At 55.2% G+C, this 25,183-nt stretch overlaps 2 protein-coding genes across 3 annotated transcripts in view; both read left to right on the top strand.

Moving 5' to 3' along the window:
- Ints3 (integrator complex subunit 3) overlaps positions 1-18,681 on the top strand; it is a 43,978-nt gene extending 25,297 nt beyond the window's left edge. The window contains exons 8-30 of the mRNA XM_028890767.2: positions 1,073-1,202; positions 2,945-3,042; positions 4,947-5,138; positions 6,689-6,776; positions 7,166-7,245; positions 7,621-7,712; positions 8,043-8,149; positions 8,757-8,876; positions 9,204-9,333; positions 9,724-9,778; positions 10,027-10,130; positions 10,561-10,605; positions 10,766-10,885; positions 12,708-12,861; positions 13,898-13,966; positions 14,556-14,631; positions 15,061-15,174; positions 15,480-15,528; positions 16,577-16,744; positions 17,081-17,181; positions 17,384-17,456; positions 17,623-17,779; positions 17,892-18,681. Of these exons, the coding sequence (XP_028746600.1) occupies positions 1,073-1,202; positions 2,945-3,042; positions 4,947-5,138; positions 6,689-6,776; positions 7,166-7,245; positions 7,621-7,712; positions 8,043-8,149; positions 8,757-8,876; positions 9,204-9,333; positions 9,724-9,778; positions 10,027-10,130; positions 10,561-10,605; positions 10,766-10,885; positions 12,708-12,861; positions 13,898-13,966; positions 14,556-14,631; positions 15,061-15,174; positions 15,480-15,528; positions 16,577-16,744; positions 17,081-17,181; positions 17,384-17,456; positions 17,623-17,779; positions 17,892-17,969 (2,400 nt within the window). The 3' untranslated portion in view covers positions 17,970-18,681. The remainder of the gene's footprint in view (positions 1-1,072; positions 1,203-2,944; positions 3,043-4,946; positions 5,139-6,688; positions 6,777-7,165; positions 7,246-7,620; positions 7,713-8,042; positions 8,150-8,756; positions 8,877-9,203; positions 9,334-9,723; positions 9,779-10,026; positions 10,131-10,560; positions 10,606-10,765; positions 10,886-12,707; positions 12,862-13,897; positions 13,967-14,555; positions 14,632-15,060; positions 15,175-15,479; positions 15,529-16,576; positions 16,745-17,080; positions 17,182-17,383; positions 17,457-17,622; positions 17,780-17,891) is intronic.
- A 105-nt stretch (positions 18,682-18,786) lies between these two features.
- Slc27a3 (solute carrier family 27 member 3) lies at positions 18,787-24,938 on the top strand. Of its 2 annotated transcripts, none has more exons than XM_028890770.2 (11): positions 18,787-20,599; positions 20,705-20,985; positions 21,252-21,461; positions 21,652-21,810; positions 22,375-22,499; positions 22,731-22,925; positions 23,029-23,119; positions 23,246-23,444; positions 23,695-23,792; positions 23,896-24,026; positions 24,635-24,938. In XM_028890770.2, the coding sequence occupies exons 1-11, from the start codon at positions 20,253-20,255 to the stop codon at positions 24,809-24,811; spliced, it is 2,013 nt and encodes a 670-aa protein (XP_028746603.1). In that variant the 5' UTR covers positions 18,787-20,252; the 3' UTR covers positions 24,812-24,938. The 2 variants fall into 2 exon arrangements, with proteins under 2 accessions (XP_028746603.1, XP_028746602.1); XM_028890769.2 differs by having other exon boundaries at positions 18,787-20,625; positions 20,731-20,985.
- Positions 24,939-25,183: the final 245 nt, after the last annotated feature.

The raw sequence follows: 25,183 nt of genomic DNA, 5'->3' as shown, positions 1-25,183 counted from the left end.
ATGCCCACTGTTACATCAGCCCCACCTAACCCGGAAGTAATTGACATGTTTACTTGTGTGGATTATGAATTATTTACTGCAGTTTCTCCAAAGAGAGATATGCTAAATCTAAGCTACTATGAGGCCACTGGCCGGCCACATAAGAAAATTTAAGTTAAAAGCACTATCAGGTAAAACTTTAAAGTTCGGTAGTTAGATCAGATGCCGCTCTTTCAGAGGACCTAGATTTGGTTCCCAACACCCACGCGGTGGCTCACCGATATCTACAATTACAGTTCCAGGGGATCTAGCACTCTGTTATGGCCTCTGTGGGCACATGTGGGCAAAACACTGATATACATAATATAAAAGTAAATCTTTCTAGATGTGGTGGCCCACACACACCTTTAATCCCAGCACTCAGGAGGCAGAGGCAGGTGGATCTCTGTAAGTTCCAGGCCAGCCTGGTCTACAGAGTGAAATCCAGGACAGCCAGGGCTACACAATCTTAAAAAACAAACAACTTCAAAGCCAGTTGGTGATGGCACACGCCTTAATCCCAGTACTGTGGGAGGCAGAGGCAGGTGGATCTCTATGAGTTTGAGCAAGTTCCAGGACAGCCAAGGCTACACAGAGAAACACTATCTCAAAAATCTTAGAAATATATTCACATAATTGTGTAGGCACATGCTTTTAATCAATATTGTTTGGACCACACAGATATATAGATCATTTCTTTCATTACAAATTGTCTTTTCTGTTGGACAGAACAAACGTTGGGGTAGGATATGTGGGGTGTTGCTCCCCAGTCCCATACTTTTGGAATTTGGTTCCCTTGAACTGAATCAAAGCAACTTCAAATGGAGAGGGGCTTGATTGATGGGAGAGTCAGCAGGGCTCCCCTCTTTCTTGTGGTCCCCAGTTTCAGCCGCACAGCCAATCCCTTGACTCCGGAAGGAATCGTGTCATGGTCCCTTCAGCCATCTTTCCCCTCCATAGAACGCGCTATACTTTGTCCGCCATCTAGAAGGTGAACAATGCATGTTTTTATTCTCTTTCCTACTCCCCATTCTCCATCCTCCCTCCCTTTCAGTTCATGGAATGTTTGATGATTGGCCGGGACCTTGTAAGATTACTTCAGAATGTTGCTAGGATACCAGAATTTGAACTGCTCTGGAAGGATATCATCCATAACCCTCAGGCTTTGAGTCCTCAGTTTACAGGTGAGTAAGCCCCTGGGTGTGCCCTGTCCTTGTTTGTTTGGGTTTTGTTTTGTTTTGTTTTGTTTTTCGAGACAGGGTTTCTCTGTGTAGCTTTGGAGCCTGTCCTGGATCTCACTCTGTAGCCCAGGCTGGTCTTGAACTCACAGAGATCCACCTGGCTCTGCTTCCCGAGTGCAGGGATTAAAGGTGTGCGCCACCACAGCCTGGCCTTGTCCTTGTTGTTTTGAGTGGATTTGAAGGGCCGGAGGTTTGTTGGAGAGATTTAATCAGAGAAAGCTTGAGGTAGGACATACTTGGCCGAGTACAGCTGGGCATGGGAATGGCAGGCCACAGAACAGTTCCTGACTGGGCCCTACTTACCTGCCTCCAGCTGCCATTTAAATTAAAAAACAAAGACAAGGCCTCAAGATGGCTCATAAAGGCAGTTGCTGCTAAGCCTAATGACCCGAATTCAGTCTCCAGAACCCCACATGGGAGAAGGCAAAGAAGTTGACTCCCAAAGTTATCCTCTGACCTCCACACACCCACTATGACACATGTGAGTCCACATATGCACATCAGAAAATTAAAATGGAAGAAAAACTTAAAACACAAACGTGGATAGAAAGCCGTGACCTCTTCCTTCCCAGAGCTCCTTGAGAGGGTGATGGATGACCAGTCTCTGGCTTCACTGTGGTTGACAGGGTGGAGTCAGCTGAGGGTCTTATTAGTCCTGGAAGAATGGCTCCCAGGATGTGGCACAGTGGTAAAGCACCTACAGTGTGCTGAGTTTGATTCCTAGAGCTATAGAGAAGACAAAGAAATGGTCCTGCCTCTCATTACAGGGGTCTGTTTGCTTTGTGTGTGTGTGTTTTCCCCTGGCAAGGTCTTTCGGGTCTGACTTTCCCAGAATCCTTTTGTATTCTATATAGCTTCATTCCTCCTCGCATATAACACAGATGTGTACACACACACACACACACACACACACACACACACACACACACACATGCTGAAGGCTGTCAGGAGGGTGCTGCTGCTGTGGGCTACTCTGAGACCTTAAGTATGTGCTGGGTTGCTCGGGGCTCCTTCTCCTCAGAGGGTGTGTGCCAGCTCCTTTAATCATCTGTACAGCCCTTAAGATGAGTGTTTTACTTCTACACAGGCAAGTGAGGTTCAAAGAGATGAAGCCGCCTGCTCGGGTCGGCTAGGCAGTGACAGGCAGGATTTGGAGACAGTCTTTCTGACCGCCCGGTGTACGGCTGTGCCGCTCAGTCACGTTGGTGCTAGGACCTCAGAGTGTCACCCTTAGGAACAGGAAGGCAGGCTAAGACTTCCAGTATTAGCCGGGCGGTGGTGGTGCACACCTTTAATCCCAGCACTCGGGAGGCAGAGGCAGGCAATCTCTGCGAGTTCAAGGCCAGCCTGGGCTACAGAGTGAGTTTCAGGACAGCCAGAGCTGTTAGTTACACAGAGAAACCCTGTCTTAAAACAAACCAAAAACAGACTTGTCACATTTCCCCCTGAATTTCCCATCTACTTGTAGCTATGAAAACATGGGTGTCGGGCTTTGGGAGGCCCGCTGAAGGGAAGCGCCGCAGTCAGTCAGCGTGACCGGTGTCCAGCTCGTGTGCCTTTGCTCCGCTTCCCGGGCTCGTCACGGAATAGGCCCGTGAGCAAAACCACACCTGCCCCGGCCCGGCGGTTTCCTCTTCTGCCTTCCATTTCTCTGGCCTCTTACTTCTCTTTTACACTTGGTTCAGGTATCCTGCAGCTACTTCAGTCGAGAACATCCCGAAAGTTTCTAGCCTGTCGTCTAACCCCAGACATGGAGACGAAGCTCCTCTTCATGACGTCCCGGGTGAGATGATCTGTGTCCGGTGTTAGCTGAGCTCCCTGCAGATTTGACACCGCGGATTACCGCCCCACACAACAGTGGCTAAGTCCCTTACCTTTTTGGGGTTTCCCTGGTGCAGTCTATGCCTGCACATTGCACAGTACCCTAAAAAAATGTTAGCGGAAGCATTCGAGGTAGAGTGCTGAAGAATCGAGGCAGAATCCAGCCCTGTTGAAGTTTGTTTTTAAAAGCAGCCTTTCCAGTGTGTGTGCCCAGGTGTCTGTCTGCAGTGTAGGCTGTGGTCTTTGGTTTCCAAACGTGGCTGCACTGTGGTAAAAAATGTCTGAGGACCGTGGTTTTCCTGTCTCTGAGGATTGTTTGTGGACAAAGGAGTTGTAGAGGCGCCTGCCTACAATCCCAGCACTCAGAAGGATGATTTGGGAGGACTGGTACAAGTTCAAAGACAGCCTGGGCTACATGAGATCTGGTCTTCTTAAAAAGAAAAATAGTAACAAAAATGCTGGACATGGTGGTATTCGCTTGACATTTCAATCCCAGCACTTGAGAAGCAGAAGTGGGCAGATCTTTATGTATTCAAAGCCAGCTAGGGCCACCTAGTGAGACTGTCTCAAAAGAAAGAAAAGAAAAAGCAAATTGTAGTGGGATGGGATGGCACATGGATTGGGACCCTGAGGCATGAGGATCTCCAGTTCCAGTCTAGCTTGGACTACTTCACAACATTGTGTCTCTGAAAAGGCCGCATTTAGAGCATATACATACTGTCTTAGTGAGGGTTTCTTTTATTGTGAACAGAAGCAACTTGGAAAGGGGATGGTTACTTTGTCTTACACTTCCATGTAGTCCACCACTGCGGGAAGTCAGAACAGGAACTCAAGCAGGGCAGGAACCTGGAGGCAGCATCCCTGGAAGGTGCTGCTTACTTGCTAGTTCTCACGGCTTGTTCAGCCTGCTGTCTATAATGCCCAGGACCACCAGCCCCTGGGTGGCACCACCCACAGAGACCTGGGCCCTGCCAAATCACGCACCAATCAAGAAAATGCACCACAGCTTTCCTTGTCCACAGGCCAGCCTGGTGGGGCATTTCTCCAGCTGTGGTTCCGTCTTCCAGAACGACTCTGGCTTATGCCATAAAACTAGCCATCACACATCTGTATATTAACATTTAGTATTTTTGCCACCATTGCTGTGTTCCAGGTGCTCAGCCACTGTTGCTGCCACAAGTTCTGGTCCACAGTGTTGACCTGGAAGCATCTTGTTAACCTTTTTGATCTATTTTGATATTTTCTGAGAGGGTACTAGAAGAGAATTCCAGATCTGCCCCATTGAGTGCTACTGTGTGGTTATTAGGTGCCTGGTTTGAGACAGGGTAGTAGTCCGGTTATCTTTGATCTTTTGGCCGTCCTCCTATATCAGCTTTTGGAGTGTGGGAATTTCAGATATGGGCCGCCACATCTGGCTCTGGTGTTGTGGTTTGTAAACATTTGAGGTGTGTCTGGGGAAGGACTTGCTGCCAGGTCTGGAGAGTTTGCGCCTTGTAACAGTCCTGTTCAGTCATCCTGCGTCAGGAAGCAGTCAGTACTCAGTGGTGGCCTGGCTTAACACTTGCTCTCCAGGAACATTCTTTCACATTCAGCTGTAGCTCCGGAAAGGGAGAAAAGCTGAGGCTTCTGGCCAGAGAAGCAGAGACGAGCGTTAGCAGCCAGATCGGGCTGCAGCTGCTTTGGGAGGCCAGTGTGTCATGAAGCCAGCTGCAGGGGTGCGCGAACCACTGATCACCAGGCCAGCTGGAGAGTTAAGATCAGGACGTCCCCAAGAGGAGAGGGCGCTGGAGACACAAAGAGCTTAGTTGTCACAGGACACGGTCCCGGCTCCCACTCATCACCCTCCTCCCCACCCCTCCTCCCTAGGTGCGATTTGGCCAGCAGAAGCGATACCAGGATTGGTTCCAGCGCCAGTACCTCTCAACCCCCGACAGTCAGTCCCTGCGCTGTGACCTCATCCGCTACATCTGTGGGGTAGTCCACCCTTCCAACGAAGTGCTGAGTTCAGACATCCTGCCCCGATGGGCCATCATTGGCTGGCTCCTGACCACATGCACGGTAAAGGCCAGGCCACGGGGCAGAGACGGCTGGGTGGGGAACGGTGCCTCTTCTCGCATGCTCCTGGACTTCTTCCATCCTGACTCCATGGCCGTCTGAACCCGAATGGACCTTTCCCTGTGGGCCCCGAATGCCTCAGGCTCTTCACCCCTCCCTTTGTCTCTAGAAAGTGCTAGTCGCCCTCATCTGAGCTTGGGTTTGACTAGGCTCCTCGTCTTTCTCCATTACTGTTGGTCGCTTGTCTGTTACAGGATCTTACTGTGGAGCTCTGGCTAGCCTTGAGCTACAGCTCTCCTGTCTCAGGCCCCTCAGTCCTGGGACTAGGTGTGCACCAACCTCTGTGCCCAACTCAAAAGTCTGGATTCTCGAGGCATGCCTACCTGGGTCCCTAAGAGGGCCTGAGTTTTTCCTCATTGTTTCTAGAAACCATAGTTATTCTCTTGAGCTGTTTCCTATTCAGATTCAAGGTTTTCATACTTGTGTTTTATTTTAGTCACTTTTTAGTGTGTGTGTGTGTGTGTGTGTGTGTGTGTGTGTGCGCGCGCCGCGCGCGCGCGCGCGCGCGTGCTCGTGGAGGGTGGAGGTTAGAGGAGGGAACTGGAACCGGTGCTTGGGCGTCGCCATGTTGGTGCTGAAAGAAGACCCAAGCCCTTCGGCAAGAGCTCTGCAACCACTGAGTTACCTCCAACTTATTTTATGTCTTTGAGACAAGGTCTTGGAGTGCTGCCTAGGTTGGCCTCAGACTTGTAGCAATCCTCCTGTCTCAGCCTCCTAAGTGCTGTAATCACAGACATAAGTCATTACACTACCCTGACTCTTCCTTTAGATCAGTTGTTCTCAACCTGGGGGTCGAACGACCCTTTCACGGGGGTCACCCATTAGATAGCCTGCATGCTAGATATTTACATTATAATTCATAACCGTAGCAAAATCACAGTTGTAAAGCAGCAATGAAATAATTTTGTGGCTGGAGGTCCCCACCACCTGAGGAACTGTATTCAAGGGTCGCAGCGTTAGGAAGGCTGAGAAGCGCTGCCTTAGATGCTCACTTCCACAGCTTTGGCATCAGCCTTGGACGCTTCCTTTTCCAAGCACAGAACCTTTAAGGGAGCCGCCACCCCCTCCAGTGTACTTTTTCTGTGCTAGGGTGATTCTGTTCTTAAGCATCTGACACCCTTCCCCCATTTTATGGTGTTCCTGGAATGTGCTGGTTCAGGCAGCAGCCTTTCCTGGGGGTCTTTAGGGAGGTGCCTGGGTTGTTCAGCAAAGGCAGCTGTGGCTGCTGTGAACATCACCTCAAGTTGTGGGTGATCAGTGTTCCCATGCTGTTCTCCTTATGAGGATTAGGTGTGTGTACTGCGCCGTACATGAAAAACCCAGTCCAGTGCCCGTATAATAGCCTGTGTGCTCCTCACCCTGAGGTTAGGCCAGCTCTTGCTGGGAGCTGGATTTTAAAGACGGAACAGCCACTGGGCCCTGGAATCTACCCTCGGCTCTGGGAGGATGGGAGCTGATTGGTGGAACTAGTCTTTTCCTTCTCTCTTTTCCAGTCCAACGTTGCTGCCTCTAACGCCAAGCTGGCTCTGTTTTATGACTGGCTGTTCTTTAGCCCAGACAAGGATAGCATTATGAACATAGGTATGTGACTGGGACCAGTCAGCACCATGCCACCCTCCCCAGCCCCACTGCGCGTCCTGCTAACAGCAGTCATCGGTCTCGGGAGTGGGGTGGAAGTGGCTGATTGAGGAGCGGTTCCCTGCCCCCTTCCGGTTTCCCTTGACCAAGAGGAAGGCGGCCTGGATGAGGCCAACAGTTGCTGCTGAGTGGGGCTCTGAGTGGGGACGGCCTCTCTCCCCATCTCCTTTGCGCCAAGCTGAATACCGGCACAGGGAGGGAGATGAGGACCGAGTGCAGTTAGCGATGGGCAGCCTTGGCGCTTCCCAGGGGCTCACGGGTCCTGAGAAGCTAGCGGTAGACGGAGACGGTGCTGAAGCCGGGGACCTGTCGTTTCTCTCCTCACACTCTAGAGCCGGCCATCCTGGTCATGCATCACTCCATGAAGCCTCACCCAGCCATCACCGCCACGCTCCTGGACTTCATGTGCCGAGTAAGTGCCGCCGCCAGGGCTCTCTCTGCCTTTCCGTCCTGCGTGAGCAGTGTCCAGTGCCTTGCCGCTCTCCCAGCGACTGGGCCTTCCCAGCATGCCTCGACTGTAGTCCTGTGCCTGCATTAGCCAACGCTGTCTCCAGTGCGCTTGGCCCTTCTTGCCATAGGTGATGATGCAAGATGGCGACTGAAGATAGAATCTGGGTTTTTTTCGCAACAGCTGGGGCCAGTCCAAGGAGTCTGTCTTCACAGCCTGGAGTAGTCATTGCAACCCTCTCTGCGGCCACACAGTCTCACTGACACTAAAACTAAAACAGCTTTTCCGTTCTCGTCCAGCAGAACACTGTAGTTATTGCCTCCACTTCTTCCCTTCTAGATCATTCCTAACTTCTACCCACCGTTGGAAGGCCATGTGCGGCAGGGCGTCTTTTCTTCCCTCAACCACATTGTGGAGAAACGAGTCTTGGCGTAAGGAGTTTGTGTGTTGGGGTGGGGGACTCCCCCACTTTTCATTAGGTCCGACCCCCTCTGGATCAGATGGCATCCAGATACTGTCACACCGCTGCTGACTCCTTCCCTAACAGGTGTGAATAGTGCTGTGACAGAAAGACCAATGTCCCCTTGACTCCAGAAATTTCTAACTTGCCATCACATTACCAGAGGCTTCAAAGGCCCTCCCGTCCACCCCCGTTGACCCTGAAGGGTCTGAAGTGGCACGTTGTGCTCCTCGGCCTGTGTGTCCACACTGAGGTGGCGGTGAGCAGCTCTGGTGTGACCCTCATCTGTGTTCTCCATCAGACACTTGGCTCCTCTGTTTGACAACCCCAAGCTGGACAAGGAACTGCGGGCCATGCTTCGAGAGAAGTTCCCTGAGTTCTGCAGCTCGCCCTCCCCGCCCGTGGAAGGTACGGACTTCCCGCAGACAGCGGCCGTCTGCTCTCCATGGAACCTCACTCATGGCTCTCACTCCCTCACTTTCCCCAGTGACCTCTCAGTGAATGCACCTGTCCCCCAGTCCTTAGTCCAGGCCCCTCCTCACATCCTGTCGTGTTCATTTTGCTCCTGACTCCAGACTGCCATCTGCCAGACTGGCTCCCACAGTTTTTTGTTTTAGTATAAGGGCTTAAGCCAAGCACTACTTTCCAGCTTGGTTTTAAATCAAAGAACACTAATAAACGTCCCCAGAGCTGAGCTTGGCAGGGCATGCCTGTGATCTTAGTACCTGGGAGGTGGAAGCAGGAAGACCAGGGGATCAAGGGTATCCTGGGATACAGAAAGCCCTGTTTCAGAAAAGAAAAGGCTATGCCCCGCTCACCAGCTGACATGGAGAAGTCATGTCTTGTGCTGTCCCTTCCTCTAGGTGGGTCACAGAGAACTGACAAGGCAGGTTTGTCCTTCCCGCAGTCACCGTCTAGGGCATAAACTGCGTTCTCCCACTAGTCTCATTCCCAGAAGCATGGGGTGCACTGGGGGACCCAGGGCAATCAGAGTCTCTCTCTCTTTACTCACAAGTCAAAATTGAAGAGCCTGTTTCCATGGAGATGGACAACCATCTGTCAGATAAGGACGAGAGTTGCTATGACAACGCAGAGGCAGCCTTCAGTGATGATGAGGAGGATCTCAATAGCAAAGGTAAGGGTAGCAGCAGAGAGTGTCTGAGCTGTGGTAGCCCAGGCCTGCTTCTCAGGTAGCCAGTCTACAGTCCTTCTGTCCTGCCTCTTTGCCCATGAGGTTTGAGTTTTGTGTATTGTTGGAGGAGGCTCGGTGGTCCAAAGCTTAGCATTTGACACCAAAGGCATAGGGTAGAGCAAGTGGTCCTGCCCATTTGTGAGTATGAGCCGGGCATGCGTACAGTCTGGGACTCACCCCACTGAGTGACAGGCACACAGGCTGTGAGGAGGGAACAGGTAGCTCATGGGGACTGTCTCTGGTGCTAGAGTCTTAACAAACCATCCTCAGGGAAGAAGAGAGAGTTCCGCTTCCACCCCATCAAGGAGACCGTTGTGGAGGAGCCGGTTGACGTCACCCCCTACCTCGACCAGCTGGACGAGTCCCTGAGGGACAAAGTGCTGCAGCTGCAGAAAGGAAGGTGGGGTACAAGCTCTGCTCCCCACCTTAGAAGATCCCGTCTGGGTGCTTCCTGCTACCTGGAAAGTGTGGCTGGATGGTGGGGTCTGGAGGGGCAGTCGGAGCTCCATGAGACATGTCTTTGGCTGATGCTGGGGAGCATGGGCTGGGAATAGGAGAGACCCCACTTTCTGGATTCTGGAAGTAAGAGCCACTCTAGACTGGAGCAGGGCAAGGGAGGATTGTCCTGGACTTCTTTGGGCCTCTGCCCACAGAATGGCAGGTGCTACCCAGACATCTCCCCTCTGAGCTGGGGGCTCATGGCTCCCTTGTGGGGTCTGCATGTGCGTGTACACAGCTTGGCATGTGTCCTGCCTGCCGTTACTAATTTCCTCTCACTTCTATGCTGTAGTGACACCGAGGCCCAATGTGAGGTCATGCAGGAAATCGTGGACCAGGTCCTGGAGGTAAGTGGGGAACCGAGTCCTCGGGGAGAAGGCCGTCCAAACCTTCCCAGCTTACAGCTCCTCACACATGCCTCACTGGGAATGGAGGTCCTCCCTTCCCTCCCCCAGACCAACCCTTCTGAGGCAGGGAACATGAGTGAGCTGAGCTGGGAGGTAGACACAGGTGGACCCAGAGGCTCTGGGGCAGGTGGGGACCAGGAGGCTGCGTCTGGGTCCTAACGTCTCCTCCTCCCTTGTCTTGTCACCAGGAAGACTTTGACTCGGAGCAGCTGTCTGTCCTTGCTTCCTGCCTACAGGAGCTCTTCAAGGCCCACTTTCGAGGGGAGGTGTTGCCTGAAGAGGTCACTGAAGAGTAAGGCTCATCTCTGACACCCTGGGCCTCGGAAGCGATCCGAGGCACACATCACCGTAGACTTGAGAAAAATCCTCTCCACGTGGTGTTTCCATGCTCGCATGTACTAATGGGCCCCGAGTACTGGGCAGTGGGCCAGCATCCCTGCCCTGTTTGTCCAGGCCTGCGGCCGGGCCAGTGGCCCCAAGCCTTGCTGCTTCTGGAGGGACTGGCCCTGACCCGACTTGGCTGAAGGGCAAGAGTCTGTTCCTCAGTGAGGATGACATCCTCCGATTGTGCTTCTGTGTTGGGAGCCTGCTTGTTCCCAAACCACTAGGCAGCAGGATTTGCCTCTGGGTAGGAAAGAAGTGGGTTAGATGCCTGGTCTTCCGTATCATCTGCCTACAGAGACTCTCCTTCATGTAGACTCTCTTTAACCTTCCTCTCTTAGGTCCCTGGAGGAGTCTGTAGGGAAGCCTCTCTACCTAATATTTAGGTAAGTCCTCAGCTGAAGAGCTGCCTGCCTGCCTGCCTGCCTGCCGTCTTCCCTGACATACACAGACGTCCCTGTCCTCTAGGAAGGAGGAGGTGTTGGGTGGGGAGACAACCCTTCGGAGAGTCTGCTCTGGGTGACGGCCTTCTTCCACCCCATGCAGGAACCTGTGCCAGATGCAGGAGGACAACAGCAGCTTTTCGCTGCTTCTGGACCTTCTGTCCGAGCTGTACCAAAAACAACCCAAGATCGGCTACCACCTGCTCTACTATCTGAGGGCCAGGTGGGTGTGGTCTCCGTCTCCTACTGGTGTTGGGGCGTCCCGGAGAGGCAGCCTCTCTGTTACGCCCACCAGTCCCCTCCCCTTTTAGCTATCAACAGCAGCACGGTCCATTTTGTGTGTTAGTTTGGGTGCCGGGGCTTAAATGCAGGGTCCATACATCCTGTGGTAGTAAATTTTTCACCACTGTGACCCAGTGAGAGAAACTTAGAGGAAAATGCATGCTGGCTCGTGGTTTCAGACAGCTCGGCAACAGAGGGCAGGGTCTGCTGGCCCTGTTCTTTTAGGCCTGTGCAAAGACAGAACATCGTAGCCATGGGTGTCATGCATGGGCTTGTGGCGAGGAAGCTGCTCAGCTCAGAACAGGCAAGAAGAGAAGGACAGAGAAGGCCAGGAACAGGTCTTGTGAATACATGCCCAGTGCCTCCAGCGGGGCCACAAGCCAGGAAATGCCCACCGCCTCCCAGTGTTGCCATCAGATCCTGACCCCTCAGTTCTCTGCAGGTCTAGTCTCTTGCAATCTCAGCACTTCGGAGGTGAGTGCGGGAGTTCCAGGCCAGCCTTAGCTGCATGAGATTCCCCTCCACCCTTGCTATTCCAGACAGGGTTTCTCTGTGTAACAGTGCTGGCTGTCCTGGAACTCAATCTGTAGAGATCCGCCTGCCTCTGCCTCCCAAGCGCTGGGGTTACAGGCGAGCGCCACCACTGCCGGGCCTTTTCTCAGACATTTTAAAGTTATCTGTTTGTTCCTATTTTATATGCATTGATGTCTTGCCTGCATGTATGTCTGTGTGAAGGTGTCCGATCCCCTGGAACTGAAGTTATGGACAGTTGTGAACTGCCCTGTAGGTGCTGGGAATTGAACCTGGGCCTCTTTAACAACTGAGTCATCTCGCCAGTCCTTGTTTTTGTTTTTTGTTTTTGTTTTCCAAGACAAAGTTTCTCTGTGTACAGAGGGACTCAGGAATAGCCATGGCTGTCCTAGAACTCACTCTAGATGAGGCTGGTCTTGAGCTCAGAGATCCGCCCGCCTTTGCCTCCTGAGTGCTGGGTTTAAAGGTGTGCCCCGCCATGTCTGCTCTATTTTGTTTTTGAGATGGTCTAACCTGTTGAAGTCGGTCTCAAACTTGCTTTGCCAAAGATAGCCTTGAACCCTGATCCTCCTGCTTCCACTTCCCAAGTACTGACTGGCCTATGTGGAGTTTTTATTGTTTGTTTGGTTTCATTTTGAGACAGGTTCTCAGAACCTCCAAAGATCCTCCTGCCTCATCTTCCCGAGTGCTGGGATTATAAGCATTTGCTACCAGGCCTAGCTTCATGTATTTTCTTGTCTGAGGTCCACGTGCTTTTAATTCTTACATTTAAGCCTCAGTTCCAATTTAGGCTTTGTACATGATGTTAGTTGCTACTTCTCCAGCTTGAGAGGAGCCCCTTCTTCCTCTACTCTCAGGAGTCAGGACAGTCCCTGCTGGTGGTTACAGCCGCTGCTGGGGACGCTGGGCATAGTGGTGTACACTTAAATACTAGCATTCTTTGGAAGGCAGAGGCAAGTAGATCTCCCTAAGTTCAGAGACAGCCTAGTCTACATAATGAAGTGAGTTCAAGGTCAGCCAGGGCTATATAGTGGGACCCTGTCTCAAACAAGTAAAACACTGCAAGCAAAAGCCAGTATTGGGGGAAGAAAAGCGTCTCCTGACCCTGAAGTTGCTGGCCTCCTGGGGAAGGCAAGGGGTGCCGTGGGGTCCCTCAGCAGCGCTTGCAGGTGGAATGGGCTCCTCTGGGGATGTTGGGTGCACTACCGACTTGGGTCCCGCTGGTTTTGTAGCAAAGCTGCCGCAGGGAAGATGAACCTGTACGAGTCGTTTGCCCAGGCTACCCAGCTGGGCGACCTGCACACCTGCCTCATGATGGACATGAAGGCTTGCCAGGAGGATGACGTGCGCCTGCTGTGCCACCTCACACCGTCCATCTACACCGAGGTCCGTGTCTCCGCAGGGTCCCTGTGGGGCGGGGTGGGGGTGGCGGCAGCCATGCAGGGCTCACAGGAGATGACCACCTCGGTATGCACTCACTTGTCTGAGACACTCTCATTCTGTAGCCCTGATGGGCTTAAAATTCACTGTGAAGCCCAGGCTGACTGAAGACCGAAGGGCGATCCCCCCTGCTTCGTTCTCCCAAGGGCTATTGCATGCTCTTGAGGTGCCGTCCACGCACCCACTGACTTCAGGGGTCACTGCATCCCGTACGTGGCTGTCTTCTTCCCCCTGTGTTATAAGTTGAAGCTTTTCTCAAAAGTTGTATTCTTTGGTTCTGCTCTAATGTCTGCTGCAGTCTCTGCCTGTTTACGTGGCTTCTTGGGTTTAGCTGTATCCTCTGGGCCAGGACAGGTCTCCTGAAGTAGATAGGTCCCTGTTCCTATCTCCAAAGCTTCTTTGATGTCTGCGAGGCCAGCGCTTCTGCAGTAGAGACTCACTTTCATTTCCCTGTTGGTTTGAAATCTTCTCTCAGAGCTGGGATAGAAGGGAGAGATGAGCTCTTCCTCCTCTTGGCAAAAGTTCCCAGGAAGGGGGAAATGAGGCTTAGGGCGTGGGCATGGCAGAAGGAACTGTGATCCCAGCCAGGCCTGGAGGGAGGGCTGGAGGGGGGGCATAGGAGGCATCCCTCCCCGTTCTCTCTCCACCCAGGACCTCACACAGCCCCAGACCCAGGCTCCCTCTGACACTTTCTGTGGCTGAGACTGCTCAGATTGGGTTTCTCCATTGCCAGGCATGCAGAGAACAGAACTGGCCATCGTGTCCAAGCCCTGTCAGCTCTGGCTTTATCTCCCAGCCCCCCATTCCTCTCTTCCTACACAGTCCGCTCACGATGGACATACACAGATACTGAAACCTGGGGCTTCCAAGGCTCAGATTCCCAGATTTGTAGCTGTTTGCTTCTGTGTAGGACTAGAACCCTAGTTTATGATGGGGGTCCCGCCCACGTTCCCGCCCCGATCACCTGTCTTTTTCTGTCTAGTTTCCAGATGAAACCTTGAGAAGCGGGGAGCTGTTGAACATGATCGTGGCCGTAATTGACTCTGCACAGGTGAACACGAGCTTTGACATCTCCATCGAGGCCTGGAGGGCAGGACTAGGGAGAGCAGGGTCCGTGTTCTCTCTCTAGGCCTGTACACGAGAGCCCACACCCCTCAGGCACTCTGCCTCCCACTGCATGTGGGTGCCCTTCAGGCCATTAGGGCAAAGCAAAGCCCAAGAGAGAAGCTGGGGTCAAGGCCATCTTCCCTGATATTTCTCCATGTTCTCTGGAAGTTCCTGTTTGCACAGGAAATAAATCTGAGGGTGGGCAGATGTGTGTGCGTGCTCATACATGGGTGTTTTTGCTCTTGCCTGCCCTTCTCTTCGGCTAAGAATAAAAATATTCGGGCCATTTCGACTTGACCTCCATACATAGGGCTCCTAGAGATTATAGCTTCCATGTACTCTGTATAACCCTGCCTGTCCTGAAACCCACCTTTGACCCCAGGGTGTGGGTAGTTTTTCCATAACAGCCTGTGTTCTGCAAGCCTGTAGCTGTTGTACCCGACGCCTTCACCCTTCCAAATGTGTGCCGTCCTTCCCCTCCTGGCCGCTGGCCTCTTTCAGAGCTAATGGGTCTGGCGTTTCCTCTTCCATAGCTCCAGGAGCTGGTGTGCCATGTGATGATGGGGAACCTGGTCATGTTTCGGAAGGACTCAGTCCTCAACATACTCAGTAAGTAACCAGGTCTTCAGGTACCTGGGAGAGGAAAGGGACGTCAGCTGTGTGTTTACCAGTGACAGAAAAGTAGTTCTGGGCATAGAAAATTGAGAGAGAGAGAGAGAGAGAGAGAGAGAGAGAGAGAGAGAGAGAGAGAGAGAGAGAGAGAGAGAGCGCACACCATGCCACCTGATCTCTCTGTCTTGCCCTGTAGCCTGGAAAGGCTCCTCACCCTCACCTCTCCAGCCCTTGGGTTGCTGGGAATGTTGCAGCCCTCCAAAAAAAAAAAAAGGTAGCAATCTGGGAAGAAACAGGATCTAGATTTTAGCTCTATCTGTTTGGGGTGCTACTAGTCAGTGGATTAACCATGTGTATATGTGTGAGAGATGGCAGACAGACAGACAGACAGACAGAAAGACAGAGGGTTTCTTCTGTCTCTTCCAGTTCAGAGCCTGGACTGGGAGACCTTTGAGCAGTACTGTGCCTGGCAGCTCTTCCTGGCCCACAACATCCCCTTGGAGACCATCATCCCTATCCTGCAGCACCTCAAATACAAGGGTGAGTAGGGCTGGGCTGTGGGCTGGAAGAGGGGGGGCCTTCAGGCTTCTGAGGTGACCCAGGCCCCACTCCTCACCACCAAGATGCACTTGAGCTCTGGAGTTGGCCCTGAGGCCTCCTCTGAGCAGGGCACCAGGCTTCCTCTGAGCTCCAGACTGAGTGAGGCACACTGCTTCTTCCGGTTCTTGGAACAAGACTGTTGTGTTCCAGTGGTTGTTGGCTAGGGGATAGGAGAAGCACTCACGTACTCACCTGACCTCCTGAAAGGATCCCTTCCCCTGAAAAACCTCTCTCCTCCCCCACAGAACACCCAGAGGCCCTGTCCTGTCTCCTGCTTCAGCTCCGAAGAGAGAAGTGAGTTCCAAACGGGTGGCCCCAGGCCTCAGCCTTCCACGGGACACTGAGCTTTGCTCCTCTGGTCCTGCTTTGCTACCATGGCCATCCGCCTGGCCCTGCCCTCCCCGGCTGACTCACAAATAAGCAGCCCCTGGGCTGCCCTCAGAAGAGGGAGGTGGGGACTGGACGGCCCCGTTTTCTGCTGCTCCTCTTCCTCCCCATGCCCCTCAGACCGCCACAGTCATCCAAAGGGAAGGTCAGGGGCAAGGGACCATACCTGCCTTCGTCACCTGACAGAGAGGAGCCACTGGACCCCTTGCCCTGCCTGATGGAGGTGTAGTGGGAGAGAGGGCAGGGGCCTCCTCCGTCCTTGATCCCTCATTGGCAGCAGCCTTGGACAAATCCTTGGAACAGTCATGTTCCTTTTCCAACTCGTTTTCTTTCGTCTGCGTTTGTCTGGGTTTGTTTTTGAGGCAGGGTCTCTGACAGCCCATGCTGGCCTCCACACAGTCTTGTGGCCTGAGGTCACTGGGGGTCCTTCTGCCCTGCCCCACAAGTGCTGGAGTCAGCCTGCTTCCCTCTTACTCCTGTCTTGCCCGAGACCTGGAACTGGCTGCACTTCCTAGAGGAAGCGGGAAGTCAGGGAGGGCCCTGTGGGGACTGCAGCTTCCCACCCTCCTCCTGCTCCTCCCTCAGGCTGGTGTTCAGCTGACCTAAGGGACAGCAGTGCAGGCTGGGTATGGGACTCAGGGGCATCTGTCCAGCACGCCCTGTGTCCCTTAGCTTCCTGGGTCTTCTGCCTGCTCTGGGGGAGTCAGGGCCTCACTCTTGCCATCCATAGGCATGCCTCCTACCACCCCAGAAGTGGGAGAATCTCACTTCTCATCTGGCCTCTTCAGAGAATGAAACCAGGAATTCCTCGGCCCAAAGAGAAGGGGGAGAGAGATGTGAGAGGAGGAAGCCGCAGGGCAGGGAGGCCGGGGTTGGAAGATGAACCCCGGCAGGTGTAGCAGTTCCCCGGCCAGCAGCTACGTGTGCATGGCACCCAGCACGCTCTCGTTCGCAGGCCCAGCGAGGAGATGGTAAAGATGGTGCTGAGCAGGCCCTGCCACCCTGACGACCAGTTCACCACCAGCATCTTGAGGCACTGGTGCATGAAGCACGATGAGCTGCTAGCCGAGCACATCAAGGCCCTGCTCATCAAGAACAACAGCCTTCCGCGCAAGAGGCAGAGGTGGGGCACCGCCCCGCACAGACCCGGGCACCGCCCCGCACAGACCCGGGCACCGCCCCGCACAGACCCGGGCACCGCCCCGCACAGACCCGGGCACCGCAGTAGCTATCACCAGGGCAGGCTGCGGTCGGGGACTGCTGCCCGGGCATGGTGGCTTGCCAGTGCTCTACCAGACTAGACTGGTTTGTGGTCCTCTAACACAGGACCGTCCCTGAGTCCCCCAAGTGCACACCCCCGAGCCCTCCCCAGCCCTGTATCCTTGAGGACTACTGTGACCTAAGTTTAGGAGGCCCCTGGTGGAGTGGAGAGTGTTTGACTCGCTGTCTCCGCATGCAGCCTCAGGAGCTCTAGCAGCAAGCTGGCCCAGCTGACCCTGGAGCAGATCCTGGAGCACCTGGACAACCTAAGACTCAACCTAGCCAACACCAAGCAGAACTGTATGCTGCCTCCTTTCCTGCTCCCTTCCTCTTCGGCCATTTTGGGGGAGGTGCTGCCCTGGTTCAAATCCCCTCCAGCCAGTCAGGGGGCAGGGATGAGATGTCAAGACCACTGTTCAAGCCCACAGAAGAAACAACCTTGGGTGCCGTGTAGTAAGCTTCCTGACACACTCACTGTGCTTCCCTCCTGTCCCTTCTGTAGTTTTTAGCCAGACACCGATCCTCCAGGCGCTGCAGCATGTCCAGGCGAGCTGCGACGAGGCCCACAAGATGAAGTGAGCCCCTTCTACTTTGGGAAATGGTGGGGAGAAGGGGGCTGCTGGGGCATAAGCTCACTGACCAGCAGATCCTGGGTTTGAGAAATAGACTAGGTTAGCTACTGAGAACACGGAGGGAGGGGCCTGGGCAGGATGCCCATCTCAGGAAGCCTGCTCCTCTTAGGTTCAGCGACCTCTTCTCCCTGGCGGAGGAATACGAGGACTCTTCCACTAAGCCACCCAAGAGCCGGAGGAAGGCAGCTCTGTCCAGCCCTCGAAGTCGAAAGAATACTGCCCAGCCCCCCAATGCTGAAGAAGAGTCGGGCTCCAGCAGTGCCTCGGTGAGACCCATAGCCAGTGTGCAGGAGCCGGGGAGTGATGGGCACAGGTAGGGTGTGGCCAGCCACTGCCCAGGCTGGTAATCGCCTTCTGCCTCCCCCCCATTTCTTCCAGGAGGAAGAAGATACGAAGCCTAAGCCCACCAAACGAAAACGAAAAGGTTCCTCTGCTGTGGGTTCTGACAGTGACTGAGGCCTGGTGTTCCCACCCCGCCCCAGCCTCAGAGATGCAAGGGTATACCCTTCCTAGCCCCCTCACGTGGGGTAGGATCGAGCTGCTTCCTGTGGCCCAGCTGAGAAACTTCCATGCAGCCCCGCCCCTCCTCTGTCCCAGGGCCTCCAGCTCTTTGCATCCCCTCTGGACTGCTGCTCCCACGGTTCTCACAGCAGCCAGAGGCTGTGCAAACCAGGTCGTGGTGGAGGTCCTTAGCCCTTGGCTCCTCCCCCAGTCTCCAAAGAGCCGTGTGGACAGAGAAGGGAGTGATGGAGAGGCCGCTGGACAGAGGAGCCAGGATGACAGCAGATGCTGCGGGAATGGGCGAACCTCCTGCTTCCCTTCAGGCCGCATTCTCTGAACAGACTTGTAGTCTGTGGACGGTGGTCTATACACCAGTGCGACATGGGCATCTGACCTGGGGTGGGCAGTGCCCATCTGGGCAGATGCCACAGCCTTCAGAAAAGAACCTGATGACAGCGTGAGAGCCTCTTGGTGCGCCTGGGATGCTTGGGTTGGCCCAACATTGACACTTCAAGCTGAGCCAGAGCCCAGGGGAGTCCCAGAGGCAAGTTCCTCAGAACTGTCAAATGGCCTGATTTCTGTGGTTCTGTTTTTTGCTTTTTCTTTTGGCAAAGATAATCGAGTTTTAAAATTGTTTTTAAGTGATAATGAAACAAGCCAGAGCATCTTTTGTGCCTGAGTTGATATCTGTGTTCATCCTGTGTGTAAAGTGCCTCTGTTTAGTTTGATGCCTTTACTTGTTCCACACACACACACACACACACACACACACACACACAATGTCTACAGGAGGGGTTGGCTACCCTTCCCGCTAAAAGTGTGAGTCAGGCATCTGACCTTTTCCTCCACTCAGAAGCTGATGTTGGCACCGTGTCCCCGCCGGCTGGCCTTGCCCATTGCCTCTCAGGAACTCCATCTTTCAGAGGGCGCCGGGGGAGACAGCTCAGTAGATCCAGCACTTGCCACACAAGTGTGAGGACCAGAGTTCTGACTCCTGAACCCATGTAAATGATATGTGGATGTGGTGGCCTGCCTGTGATCCCAGTGCTCAGAAGGCGGGAAGGTGGCTAGCTCGTTAGCTAGCTCGTTACTAATATTGGTGGGCTCAGGGCTCGGTAGAGGACCCACCTCATTGAGTGAGATGGAGGATCTTGACCTCCACTCTGGGCCTTCCCACCTGTGAATACACATGCGCACAGTTCCAGATGGTTCAAAAGCTGCTATTTGTCCTCTGCTTTATTAAGCATGCTTTGTAAGGGGTTGGCAGGAAAGGATGCTCAACGTTGAGTTTTGAAGGAGAGAGGATGCAGTTCTAATACCAGAGATAGGAGACCCTCCTAGTCTGGCTGCAGCAGAGAAGCAGCCAGGCTTTGCTTTTAGTTCCCTTAACATTCGACGGCTTGCTGAGGAGAGGCGTGAAGACGGTGCATATACTTCCTTGATTCGGCCCAGACATCTGACTCTTCAGAGAATCCATGCTCCTTGAAAGCCACTCCTTTTAAAAATCTAAACCACCAGAGGCCTCTCTTTCTTCCTCTTCCCATCCCCAGTTTCCACGCACCTATTAAAACCAGGATGGGAAGCATTTGCTGGCTGGTCCCAATTATTGTATCCGCCTAAAATGAAGGGCCTCCCTCCAAAAATCTGGCAGTCTGGCCTCCACCTTTCCCCTACTTAACTCTCAGGACCCCACCCATTCCCTGGGGTTGCTACTGCTGCTGCTACCTGGAGGCCGCACATGGATCTGGCTGTCCTGCCCGGACTTGCAGAACCGAACGGGCCAGGGGCCAAATTCTTCAGTCTCCTTGGAAAGAGAGCAATCGTACCATCCCATCACGGGTGATAAAGAACCACCAAAGGAAAGAATGACAGATGCGCCCTGGCTCCTGGACCAGGACTCCTTCAGCCAGCCAATAGCTTAGCTGGCCCTGAAAATGCACCTCTGTAGGGATGAGGGTAGGCACCTCTTCAGACTCTGCGGGCTGCTGGCCACCAGCAGTCAAATTCCAAAGCGTGTGCGCCTAGGGCGGGGCCTGGTCTGTGGGGAGGACCGGGCCGCCCCCCACTCCTGGCTCCCGCGCCACACCGCAGAGGCTGGGTGGGAAGGGCGGGTGCCAGCGCACGCGCGCCACGATCCCAGGGACTAGTGTTCCCGGAGCCTGACCAAGATCAGTGTTTCAGGAGGGACCACCCGGAGTGTATGCGAGCGGCCAGGGCGGACCAGAGGAAGAGGGCACCATGGCGGCCCTCTTGCTACTGCTGCCCCTACTCTTGCTGCTGCCTCTGCTGCTGCTGCTGAAGCTGGACCTCTGGCCTCAGCTGCGCTGGCTGCTGGCCGACCTGGCCTTCACAGTGCGCGCCCTCCGCTGCAAAAAGGCCCTTCGAGATCGCGCGCTGGCCGCAGCGGCCGCAGACCCGGAGAGCCCGGAGGGCGGCTGCAGCCTGGCCTGGCGCCTCGCGCACCTGGCCCGGGAGCGTCCGGCACACACCTTCCTCATTCACGGAGCACGGCGCTTCAGCTACGCGGACGCAGAGCGCGAGAGCAACCGGGCTGCTCGCGCCTTCTTGCACGCACGCGGCTGGGCCGGGGACCGCGGCGGCGGCGGTGGCGGCGGCGGCGGCGGCGGCGGCGGGGCGGCGGCGGCGGCGGCGGGGCGGCGGGGCGGCGGCGGCGGCGGCGGCGGCGGCGGCGGCGGCGGCGGCGGCTCGGGCACCAGCAGCACCGAGGAAGGCGCACGCGCGGCGCCTGCCGCCCGAGACTCCGCGGCGGGAGGAGAGACGACCGCACCCCCTCTGGCACCCGGGGCGACTGTGGCGCTGCTCCTCCCCGCGGGCCCGGAATTCCTGTGGCTTTGGTTCGGACTGGCCAAAGCCGGCCTGCGCACGGCCTTCGTGCCCAGCGCCCTACGCCGAGGGCCCCTGCTGCACTGCCTCCGCAGCTGCGAGGCCAGCGCGATGGTCCTGGCTCCAGGTAAGGCTGCCGCGCCAGAAGGGGCGTGTCTGGTCCCCGGAACAGAAGTGCCGACGTGAGTGGCAATAAGAGGCCCTGGGTTGGGAAGGGATGGTGCCGAACCCGAAGGACTCCCGAAGGATGACAGGTCCCAGGCGCGATGTGGGGACACCCGTAGTGCCACCCTCACCCTAGAGCCTTTCACAGGGACAGAGAGCAAACCAACGGGTGATGAAGGCTTCAGGGTAGCTGGAGCGCCATAGAGCTGCATCTGCCCATCCCTGTAGAGTTCCTGGAGTCCTTGGAGCCGGACCTGCCGGCCCTGAGAGCCATGGGGCTCCACCTGTGGGCGACAGGCCCTGCAACTCATCTTGCTGGAATCAGCAATTTGATGTCCGAGGCAGCAGCCCAAGTGGATGAGCCAGTGCCTGGGTACCTCTCGGCCCCCCAGAGCATAATGGACACCTGCCTGTACATCTTCACCTCTGGCACTACTGGTGAGGACCAACACCGAGGCAGAGGGTGGCAAGGTCTGGGGAGGGGACTGGGGCCCCTCTTAAACTCCCAGGTCACTCTGGACACCACCCCAGGCACGGCTTCTCTCCTTCCACTCCCCAAACTCCCCACGTCCCCAGGACACAGAGCTCAGACCCTTCGTCTGACCGTGCCCCCCTTGCCACCCTCCAGGCCTGCCCAAGGCTGCTCGCATCAGTCACCTGAAGGTCCTGCAGTGCCAGGGGTTCTACCAGCTGTGTGGCGTCCACCAGAAGGATGTGATCTACCTGGCGCTCCCACTGTACCACATGTCTGGCTCCCTGCTGGGCATTGCGGGCTGCTTGGGCATTGGTCAGTCTTCCTCATATACTCCTGCGGGCACAGTGGTTCCCAACCTCCCTAACGCTGTGACCCTTGAATACAGTTCCTCGTGCTGTGGTGACCCCCCCCGGCCCCAGCCATAAAATGATTCCGTTGCTGCTTCATAACTGTAATTTTGCTACTGTCAGGAATCGTAATGTAAAGATCTGAGGTGTGACTCGCCGGCCAAGAGCCGGCTTCAGCAAGTGCGGAAGTACCTTCGACGGCTGCCTCGACGGGGAGGTGTCCCGTCCCAAGTCCTAGGCAGAGGGAGGCGGTCCGGACGGTAGAAACGCCTGGTGTATAGTAGGGAACATGACCCACTCAGGGCCACAGGCTGAGCAGCTGGGGAGGCTGCACCGTTCACAGACTCTAGACTTCAGGGAGAGAACGGAGAGGGTTGTATCAATCCAGAAAGGAATATTAGCCTTGCCCAACACACGTGAGAAAGGATTCGGCCACCACAGCCTCCTAAAGACCCGACTCCAGCAGGTCCTTCACAGGGAGCAGAGGTGGTGAGGGTCATCTCTTGATCTTCCCTCCCTTTCCCGGCAGGGGCCACGGTGGTGCTGAAGGCCAGGTTCTCAGCTAGCCAGTTCTGGGAAGATTGCCAGAAGCACGGCGTGACAGTGTTCCAGTACATTGGAGAGCTATGCCGATACCTCGTCAACCAGCCCCCGGTGAGTAGGCTTCAGAGCAGGCCGGACAGCAGGCGACCCTGGGAGAGGAAGGCAGGCGGGAGAAGAGATGGTCCCAAGTGCCAGGACCCCACCGCTGAACAGGCCCTCCGACGCCTGGGGAGGGAGGGCACGGTGGGAGGAGGTCCTGGATGGAGAATGAGCAACAGCACTTCCCCCCGGGGACCTGGAAGCTTGGTATTGCAGCCTGTACCCCTCTCTCGCTCACCCCAGAGCCAGGCAGAGCGTGGCCACAAGGTCCGGCTGGCGGTGGGCAGCGGGCTGCGCCCCGACACCTGGGAGCGTTTCGTGCGGCGCTTTGGACCTCTGCAGATACTCGAGACCTACGGGATGACCGAGGGCAACGTGGCTACTTTCAACTACACGGGCCAGCCGGGGGCGGTGGGGCGCGCTTCCTGGCTTTACAAGGTGAGAGGCAGGAGGAACCTGAGCACCTCCTGGGGCAGGAGGGGGATAGTGAGAAAGGAGGCCCCTGAAGCTGGTGACCCAGTGTGGCTCTCCCCTCCCCCAGCACGTCTTCCCCTTCTCCTTGATTCGGTATGATGTCATGACAGGGGAGCCCATTCGGAATGCCCAGGGGCATTGTGTGGCCACATCTCCAGGTTTGTACGGGGGTTGGGATGAAGCTGGCAGACAAGGTTTGGACCTGGCCACGGAGGTGGAGTGGGTGGGGCCGAGAGGTCCCGGTGACATTGGGTAACCCGCTCCTGACCCCCGAATTTTTCCAGGCGAGCCAGGGCTCCTGGTGGCCCCTGTGAGCCAACAGTCCCCTTTTCTGGGCTATGCCGGGGCTCCAGAACTGGCCGAGGGGAAGCTGCTGAAGGATGTCTTCTGTCCTGGGGACGTTTTCTTCAACACCGGGGACCTCTTGGTCTGTGATAAGCAAGACTTTCTTCACTTCCATGATCGCACCGGAGACACCTTCAGGTATCGGTAACTTGCTGATCTGCCCAGACTTTCAAACTCAGCGACTCACACCTCAGAAACCCACCTCGATGCTCTTCCCACCTCACCCCATGGCCAACCCCATCTCTCTCTCTCTCTCTCTCTCTCTCTCTCTCTCTCTCTCTCTCTCCCCCTCAGGCTTCGTTAGCAGCATTATCCCCTAGCCTCTCTATCTCCTCAGCAATATTATAAGCCCTTCGTCCATCTCCATTTCGCTCTGCTCTCCCAACAGGTGGAAGGGGGAGAATGTGGCCACAACTGAGGTGGCCGAGGTCCTCGAGGCCCTGGACTTCCTTCAGGAGGTGAACATCTATGGAGTCACTGTGCCAGGTGCTTAGGCATGGAAGGTGGGGAGTCGTCTAGCACGGTACCCCACATAGTGGTGCTCAGGGACCAGGACTAGAAGGGCTTATGTATCTCCCACACCCACCAGGGCACGAAGGCCGGGCTGGCATGGCAGCCTTGGCCCTGCGGCCTCCACAGGCTTTGGACCTTGTGCAGCTCTACGCCCATGTGTCTGAGAACTTGCCACCTTATGCCCGACCTCGATTCCTCAGGCTCCAGGTAACCAGCCGCTCCTGGCCCAACCCCTCACCCATGTATCTGCAGCTGTTAGTGATTCCCTAACTCTACAAAGGGACCCAACGTAAGACACTCCGTGAAGAGAAAGGACACTTCCTCCTGCTGGACATGCTTCGTATCCCCCCCCCCTTTTATCTTGTGTGTGTGTGAACATGTGCATGCTCGGTGTGTCCATGTGAATATGGAGGCAGAGGACAGCCTTGGGAGTCATCCTCAGGAATGCCAGCCGCCTCCTTTGAGGCAGGGTCTCTTCTTGGCTTGTAGGCTTACCAGTTAGGGTAGACTGGCCAGTGAATCCCAGAGATGCTCCCGACTCCACCTTCTCCCAGCGTTCCTTACAGGTTCTGGTGACTGCGTCCAGGTCTTCATGCTTCATGGAGAGCTCTTTGCTGACTGGGCTGTCTCCCTTCTTACCCCCTCGTTCTTCAGGCCTGGCTCACGCTCTTCTCTGTTGCTACCTCCTCTCAATTTTACATGATGGCCCCTTTCCCTCATGTCTACCCCTGAACAGAGTTCAGACAACTCACCTGAACTAAGTGGACAGATTCCTTTTCCTCCACCTCTCTTTGAAAACACCCTTCTCTCCCCAGGAGTCTTTGGCCACTACCGAGACCTTCAAACAGCAGAAGGTTAGGATGGCGAATGAGGGCTTTGACCCCAGTGCGCTTTCTGACCCTCTCTATGTTCTGGACCAGGATGCGGGTGCCTACCTGCCCCTCACACCTGCCCGGTACAGTGCCCTCCTGTCTGGAGACCTTAGAATCTGAGACCTTCCACCGAAGGGAGGGGCTCTGGGGGTACAGGCCACCATGGCAGTACCAGGGGTTTCCGGGTATCTTTTGTATATGGAGTCTTTATTATTTTGTAATAAACAGCTGGAGCTTATCTGGCTCATCTCTGTGTGTCTGGGGTGCTGCTGCATTCCTCTGGAGCCACGGGCTCCACATTCCTGCCCTGACCTGTGTGACCCTGAGCTGTGGCTGATTCTTTCTGATAACCGCATCTGACCCTGGCTGGTCCTGGAGAAGCCCTGGCGGTTGATGTTTGTGCTCCTGAGTGTCCGTTTACTCAGGAGCTGTAGGATCCCCAAGGATTGCCTCCTCCGATGGCCGAAGCAGATGGAGGCGCTCAGAAACACC

The sequence above is a fragment of the Peromyscus leucopus genome, chromosome 6 (genome assembly GCF_004664715.2).
Source record: "Peromyscus leucopus breed LL Stock chromosome 6, UCI_PerLeu_2.1, whole genome shotgun sequence".
NCBI lineage: Eukaryota > Metazoa > Chordata > Mammalia > Rodentia > Cricetidae > Peromyscus > Peromyscus leucopus.
Note: the sequence above shows the minus strand (reverse complement) of the source record. Positions and strands in the feature narration are given on the sequence as shown.